Source organism: Panthera uncia, chromosome C2 (genome assembly GCF_023721935.1).
Source record: "Panthera uncia isolate 11264 chromosome C2, Puncia_PCG_1.0, whole genome shotgun sequence".
In the NCBI taxonomy this organism is placed as follows: Eukaryota; Metazoa; Chordata; class Mammalia; order Carnivora; family Felidae; genus Panthera; species Panthera uncia.
This window is the reverse complement of record NC_064810.1, coordinates 37911358-37920153: the sequence shown is the minus strand read 5'-3', so window position 1 is coordinate 37920153 and position 8796 is coordinate 37911358. Positions and strand designations below refer to the sequence as shown.

The following is an 8796-nucleotide window of genomic DNA, read 5'->3' as shown; positions in this document are numbered from 1 at the left end:
TATGACTGAATTACCTACAGCCAAAAAAGTTAAATATGTATCAAATAATGTTTAATTGGATTTATTATATGCACTATATACAGATACTAAATGTTTCAAAATTGTGCCCTATGGATACTTCAGTTTTGTTTAGGCAGGTGAGTTCTTATGGAGCAAATAAATTACAGAATCAAATTAGAGAAATGAATGAAATCTTTGTGATTCCCAAAGCAGTAACATGTTTGTAAAACTTACTGGTAAATGAAGCTAAAATAACCTAATGGTGGAATCTATATAATTATATATAAGATGTCATGGCATGATTGCAATTCATACACATGGCTCCTGTATCAAATACTGTATTTTTAAATAGCAAATTGATACAGCTTTACTAGTATAATCTCAAACATTCCAGAATCTATTCTACAGTGTGTTTTCTAGGGCATATGTTTCCAAACATGTCTTTGAAGGTGGACATGTGGAAAACATCGTAAACCTCTAATCTCTGATTAAACTTAAACACGTTAGGTCTTTACCTAATCCTACTACTCGTGAAAGCTGTCCAGTGGCAAACTGACAAAATTTATGATTTAATGGGGGAAAAGATGAGGGGGGAAAAAAAAACACTTTGCATACTTTTTTTCCAATGTATAAAAACAACTCAATACCATGATCCAAGGAGATGATTAACATTGTTAAGGCTGTATATTCAAGCACTGTATGTTAAAAGAGCAATGGTGTGGAATTTAGGCAGTAAGAAATGTCCTGCATTATGGATGGTACAGTAATTAAAGAATGATGCTTTCGACAGCTGATTGTTGGTATACACTGGCCACTGATAGCAGTACAGTATGGAAGTTAATAAAGGTAGCAGAAGATGGTAGAAATGAATTCTGAAAGATGATAGCCAGTTTTCTCCAGCAGCCAGCCTGGTAAGGAAAACTCATAATCTTGGCCTGCATTTTAAATGAAATACTCTTTTTTCTCTTCAGCATTGACTTGGCTGCCTTCAGCATTGATAATGGCTGTGTCAGCATCTGGTGCATCTTCGGCTCCTTTAGCTTCATTTGTTAAATATGTTCCTGTGGGTATTGAGAGAAAAAAAAATATATATATATATATATATTGGTTAGTTCTGTGAGACTGGTAAAATAGCCAGCGTTAGCACTGCATTCATTGAGGAAGGAACTTATGCCCGATTTCTTATATGTGAGAACACATTCTGAGACATAATAAACCATACATTTCACTCTTCTAATGTCGCACACTATCAGTTTTCAGGTATATGTTATAGATGAAGCAGTGGCCAGGTTAACTGGGAGCAACTGCCTAACTGGAATGGGTAATGAGTAGTTTGATTTCTTTAATGATGGATACAGACCATGTGATCCATGCAGCTGTAGCAATCAGGGCCCTTTGTGAAGATGTTGATAATGATCACATCAAACGTGTCATCTTTCATTTTGAAAACTCCACTTAAAAGTAGATTATGTCAATAGTTTGCTACCTAGCCCACTGCAAAAAAATCACACATTTTCCTCACTGATATGGCCATATGTGTGTCTATAAACCTACAGACAAAAACGTTGGCTGAACACTTAGCATTATAGTTGAATGTCAATCCTAGAGATAAATACAAACTTGCTATTTTTTTTTCCCTGAGCCAATGACTCACTCTGTAACCTTTGGCCATTGGCTAAACATTATTTTGCTAAACCAATCCAACTTTCATTAAGTAAAATAATCAAGAACTCCATGAAATAATTTCATATTTAGATCTCTCTGTCACATATATACATACACTCATTTAATATTTCATGATTAAGCTAGCCTTTAGAATGTATTTTTGCCAAAGTTAAGAATACTTTGTTAAATATTACCTACCTTTATGTCTTGCCAGATATCGACCAAGCAGAAATATAGAACACAGCGTAACAAATACAACTACAGCCACTATTCCTCCTATAAGAGCATGATCAGGGCCAGTCTGGCCAGCCAGAGCATTGGGATCTAGAAAAGAGAGTAAAATATCACACAACTGATGTGTTATTTAAGTATAGAGGGCATATCTGCATTACAATGAGTTATTCTGAAAATTAGCACACTTCTACTGAAGTAAAATTTCATTAATGTGTATTAAACCAACCATCCAGTCAACAAATATTCATTTGTACAACATACCTGGGAATGTAACATTTGCCATATCAGTTACTGTTGCCATTGAGTTTACATTTTAAGACTGGATAAACAAACACATGTATACAATGTTCCATGGTTTTATGCCTTTCATTCCTCTTCTCTTTCTGAAAATATGGGCGACTCTGTATATCCGTGTGTATGTGTGTATTTTTTTAGTGTGATGAACACCACTATATCATTTAAGAAATAAAATTATGTCATAGGAAAGGCTGGGACTGAGATGATAACCCAGGATTTATTATCATATAAATATTATTTAAAGCTATGGCAATTGATGAACTCCCCAAGGTAGTGAGTCTAAAAAGAGACAAGAAGTGTGACAACTGAACTGAGGAACTCCCATATCTAAAGTCTAGGAAGAGAAAGTGCTTCCAGTAGAGCCAACTGAGCAGGAGAGAACAGTGAGTTAGGAAAATATCCTGCAGAGTACATTGTAGTTGATCAAAGGAAAGAACATATTTCAAGGAGAGGACGGTGTTACAATTTGTGTTTAATGTGATTGACAGAAGGAGGAAAATGAATACTCAATGTAGAGGATTAAGTGCCTATTTGACTTATAGCTTTAGAGAAAGTAGCTAGAGAGGTACTGATTAATAATATACTTTCACATTTGGCCTTTAGTAAAATATTACAGGAAAGACACGAACCCAGCAAAGGATAGCCAGCTTTCAAGCAGAAATGAAACGAGGAAAAGAAAGCCCAGACAACTGGGAACTCCAAAGTTTGGAAAATCAACTATTTATAGAAGCCACATAATAAGGGATTAAAACTGAAAGAAGCTTTGAGCAACAAAACCCACTAAGGCTGAACCCTACTACAAAGGTCAGATTCAGTGTACTGCCTCCCCTCCCAAGCCCACATTGCAAGTATCCTCATGCTAATTATTTATGGTCTAAAGGACAGAGAAAGCAAAGAAAAAAAATTAGGCTTTACAATTATGTCTTCAAAAGATCTTAAACTGTGATTATAGACACATGAATATGACATTTCAGGAGTCTACTGTGTTTTTCATGAAACTATTGCATGAAAGTAGCATTGTCTAGATAGAAAAAAAAAAGTCTATTTAAAACTTCAAACAACCTCAGGATCCCCAAACTTGGTGGAGGCAAGAAGTGGACTATAAAAGCTATGTAGTCTCCCTGAAGAGCATACTTCAGATGTGCCCATGGAATATAACTTACAGATTGAATTTTCCCATAGGGCAGGATTGGGGGAAACAAAAAAGAATGTACAAAGGAGAATTCAGTTTCTTCAAGGAAGTACAACTACTGCCAAGGCAGAGGGATCTTTGATTGCCAGTCTGGGATGTTTTCATAATTGCTATAGATAAGTGACTACTCAGTGTTTCTCATTCTCTATTTCCAAATGAGAGCATTTATATTAAGAAGCACTTCCTCTTGGCTGTGTGCTATCACTGTATTTTGTGTATGGGTAGAGAGGAGCATTAGTAATTAATAATTTGTCCTTTGACAAATACATCCAGATATCATGAATAAGACTGCGAATATCTGAAGAGCTTAGTCTTCGAATTGGATACCTTGGCTTGATGGGACGTTAGGTTGTGTCTTTAGACAGGGTATGGAAGTGGTTTGTGTGAGGGAAAAGAAGTGAAAAAATATTTGGTAATCAGAAGGATATACTGGGGAAGAGATTTCTAGCTAATAACAAACATGTTTCCTTTTCTTTCAGTGCACATAGGAAAACATTTTCTGGCTTCACTTCAGTTGAATGTAATCATGTGATCTGTGTTCTGGACAATTGAATGAAGATCCAGCCAATAAAAACGTCCCATGTGTAAACTTCCAAGGTGATCTCAGGAGATACAAACTGAAACTGAGAGAAGCTACAAGAGTAAGTAAGGCTATAGATCACTCAGTTTCCACCTGGAAGAAAATTGCCCGGCTAAGAACATATGCCTTGAAAATTGTCCAACTAAGAATACATGTCCAAGGGGGAATAAAAAAGGTTTATTTTAAAAACACTGAGTATTAAAAAGTGAACCTGCCATTGCAGCTGTTGTCAATGTACCTTTCTATTATATATTACTTGTATTTCCCTTAATTTCTGCCATTAGCTGTAAATCTAAAAATTAAAAAACAGGAAGAAAAAGAAACAAAAAATAAGCCTGCCACACCTCTGAATTACCTATTCTTATTCCTTGCTTAGACACTTTAGAATGAGTTCCAAATCCCACTTCTTACTCAAGTCCCCAAATACACATGGTCGTAAATCATTTCTCTCTCTCAGAACTGAGCACTCTTTTTGGGAACTGAGAAGTCACTCTTATTCATACATCTCTGTACCTGCCTCATTTCCTGAAGGTAATTCTGAAACATACTATTTCCAGACCAATTGGAATAAACAATATTATTTAAAGACTATTGATAAATATTGCCAAATTATATTATAGAAAGATTATATAAATTCATCCTCCACCAACAGCATCTGAAGGATTTTCACCTCTATAATACTAACATCAAATATTATAATTAAAAAAATTTGCCAATCTAATATTGATAAGTGTTAAATATTTGGTATTTACAAGTTACCATAAATGTGACTTACTACTTTTGTCCATATGAATTCATTAATTTTGAAATAGTTGTTAATGAAATTTGATTATTTTTTTCATTCAGATTTTCTGTTGCAACATCTCTTTTTATAGAAAGTTGGACATTTTTAACAATTTTTTGTTTATTCTTCATTTGTGGTCCTTTCAGTTGATAGATAAGTCTTACAATTTTATGTAATCAAGCCTATCAAACTTTTGTGTTATGATGTCTGACTTGTGGGTCATGATTTGAAATGCTTTTGCCATGATATACACATATAGATTTATGCAGTCATCTAACATTTTTACTGTCATATTTTAATCTATCTAAAATATATTTTGGTCTATGGTTTGAAGCTAAAGTATAAAAGAGAACTTTAATTCTTATTTGACAATAAGAATTTTAATGTCCCCCACACTACTTCTTTCAACATAGATGTTATCATCTACCATAAAGTAAATATATACATACATTACGGCTTGGAATATTCTAATCTATTATATGTGAGGAATATATACACAATCCTAAACCAAGATTGTAGGGTTTTTTTTTTAATTGTAGACAATTATAATATAGATTCATTATCTCCAGTTCCTGTGTAAGTTCTTATTCTGACTAAAACTGAAGAATTAACTTTGTTCAATAAAACAGAATAGTCTTTAAATAACCTTGAGGTTATATTTTCAATTTTGTTTCTCAGAATAAAGGCATTCAAAAATTTTGAAAACCTACATTGTGTTCCTTTAGGTCAATGTGGAGGAATGAACAGGAATGAAAAAATGGTCTACAGCAAAATGGAATCTTTTCTTCTTCAGATTTGCTGGAGTTTTCAGGGGAATCCGAGTACTGGAAATGAAGAGACTGATGACTAAGATAACCCAACTCCTCTCACTGAGTGCCACTAGCCTGGGCTCTCTTACAGCCACCTGTCTTCTCCTTCCTCTCCCCAAGAGCAGTAAGTACCAGTCCACAGAGTCCCAGCTCCAAGGTGGGCTTTCCAGTTCACTTTCCAATCCCAGGGTACACTTTCTGAGGTTTGGAGACCACATTTGGAAAAGTCAGTTTTCAGTTTGCTGAAAATCTCAATTTATTGGGCAACTAGTACTATAGTTTTAAAAATCATTTTAATGCACTGGAGAAGTCTTAGATCAGGTGTAGAATAATTTTGCAAGAAACAAAAACATAACAGATTCTTTACTGGGATTATAATAATTTATAGATGTTCTTTTATGTTATTCATTTTCATAATCAAAGTATGATTCTTCAGTTATTCAAACCTTTATTATCTTTTAGTAGGTTGCATAGTTTTCTGCTATAGGACTTGTATATTTATATTAATGTTATTTCCCATTTTTAAACAATATTTTAATATTTTGAAACATTTCAACATTGTTTAAAAATATTTGTAAATGTTACCACTTTTTCATTACACTTTATGCTTTTTTTGTTTTATTTTCAGTTTTTTTCTTTTGTACTTTATTTTCTAAAGGATTATGTAAAGTATTTGTCAAGATTAAATTTATCATTTTTATTTCCTGACCATGAAACTTACTCAATTTTCCTACTAGTTTCTCTCATTCCTCTCCTACTGTCTTAGCAATAAAAAAAATGAAGTACAGCCTTCTGAAGTTTCCTTACAGATAGCTGAGTCTTCATTATTATTCAGATAAATACATCATATATCTTTAAGACCATTATTCATTCTCAAGTGTTAGTCTATGATTTGTTGGAGTTAGTCTATTAAAACTGGAGTGAGTAAATCCCAACAGATTTAGCAATATATTAGCAGTCTCTTTAGCTAATAATGCACAAAACACAAAGAATATCATAGAATTAAAATTTTCTGAACTGTTAACATCTTTCAATTAAGGTTATTGGACACTTAACAAAGCATTCCAAAGAGAAAATTATGTCAAATAATAATAATTCTTTTAGGAAAGTCAGAGGAATAATAACCAGATACTTTTTCTGAATAGCTCCTCAACTATTAAAATAATTGAAATTGACAAAAAAAATAATATTTAGGGTTAGTAATTTCTGATATTTAGAAAAGTAGAAAGTAACCTTAAAGTACAGGGTTTTTGTAAATTAATTTATTAATTTGTTTATTTTTAATTTTTTTAATGTTTATTTATTTTTGAGAGAGAGCAAGCATGTGTCCAAGCGAGCAAGCGCATGCAAGTGGGGGAGGGGCAGAGAGACAGGGAGACACAGAATCCGAAACAGGCTCCAGGCTCTGAGCTGTCAGCACAGAGCCCAGCATGGGGCTTGAACCCACCAACTGAGCTGAAGCTGGACGCTTAACCGACTGATCCAACAAGGCACCCCTATTTATTTATTTTTGAGAGAGAGAGAGTATAAGCAAGGAAGGGACAGAGAGAGAGAGACGGAGAGAACCGCAAGCAGGCTCTGTTCTCCCACCGCAGCACTCAAGGTAAGGCTTGAACCCACAGACTGTGAGTTCATGACCTGAGCTGAAACCAAGAATCAGACATTTAACTGACTGAGCTACCCAGGTGCCCCAAGTAGTTTTATTTAACATCTTAACATGGAGAATCCTAAAGTATATAATTCTCTCTCTGAAATCATTACTGGGGATTTCTATCAACAAAGAACTAGTCAGCCATGTGTTTCCCCTTAAAATGAGAATATAAACTTCAAAATATTTGACTCTCTAGGATCACAGCTTACAGAAATTATAAATGACAAATATTTTTAATTTATGTGTTAAAATTATTTTAATAAAAAATAATTTTATCAAGTTATCATATATGATTTCCAGTTTGAACAAAATGGTAGGTAGGAAGTGAAATTAAGATCATTTTATGTAAATATTTTTAAATTAGTTTTCAAGACTCTTAAAAGAAAATGGTTTGGGGCGCCTGGGTGGCGCAGTCGGTTAAGCGTCCGACTTCAGCCAGGTCACGATCTCGCGGTCTGTGAGTTCGAGCCCCACGTCAGGCTCTGGGCTGATGGCTCGGAGCCTGGAGCCTGTTTCCGATTCTGTGTCTCCCTCTCTCTCTGCCCCTCCCCCGTTCATGCTCTGTCTCTCTCTGTCCCAAAAATAAATAAAAAAACGTTGAAAAAAAAAATTAAAAAAAAAAAAAAAGAAAATGGTTTTAATTATATATTAAAATAAATGTTTTCAAAGCCAAATATGGATTAACAATAGTAATACTGTAAATGTTAATATTCTAAGGATGGGTACTATGATAAGCATGCTGAGACATATCCTCATGAGGTTGATAAGAAATTTTCACTGTTTTCTCACTGAAATCTAATAATTATTATCTACAAAACTATTTATATGTCAAGTTTCAGACTAAAGATTCATTATCAATAGTTCAGTATCATGGAACAGTGAATTGGATAGTAGATGAAAATTGCCAATTAGGTTTGAGGTTAAGGTAAAGAGAAAACTTTGATAAATCTAGGAATAGTAGTCAATGTCAATATTGAAAAATATGAGTAAGAAAAAGATGGAATGAATAAAAAAAGAATTGGTGAAAGAAACAAATGTCTCTTGTGCAAAAGCCACCGGACATAGTTCCCTACTAACAACCATCAGAGTTGTGGAACGTCAAGCGTTAAATGAATGAAGGACATAAATTTAGACCAAATATGATCAGAGTGCATGATAAGAGACACTTCAAAAATTAATCCACTTATATCTCTATTCTCTATCCATATTGCAGGATTTTTTTTTTAATTTTTTTTTTAACGTTTTATTTATTTTTGAGACGGAGAGAGACAGAGCATGAACGGGGGAGGGGCAGAGAGAGAGGGAGACACAGAATCGGAAGCAGGCTCCAGGCCCTGAGCCATCAACCCAGAGCCCGACCGGGGCTCGAACTCAGGGACTGCGAGATCGTGACCTGAGCTGAAGTCGGACGCCCAACGGACTGAGCCACCCAGGCGCCCCATTGCAGGATTTTTTAAAAGTGAAAACTCTTAGAGAAATTTCAGTTTAACTATAAAATGGTTCAAAAATATGAAATTAAGCTCAAAAATAAGTGTAAAAATGGGATTATCACCCTTAGAAATAGAAAGATGATTTTTCAAGTTT

The 8796-nt window shown here is 34.3% G+C and overlaps 1 protein-coding gene across 1 annotated transcript in view; it reads right to left on the bottom strand.

Annotated features, from left to right (window-relative positions):
• Window positions 1-942: 942 nt before the first annotated feature.
• Window positions 943-8796, bottom strand: part of CADM2 (cell adhesion molecule 2) — a 262063-nt gene continuing 254209 nt past the window's right edge. Inside the window, exons 8-9 of the mRNA XM_049628005.1 lie at window positions 1864-1989; window positions 943-1061 (exon numbers count right to left, since the gene is read on the bottom strand). Coding sequence (XP_049483962.1) covers window positions 943-1061; window positions 1864-1989 — 245 coding nt within the window. The remainder of the gene's footprint in view (window positions 1062-1863; window positions 1990-8796) is intronic.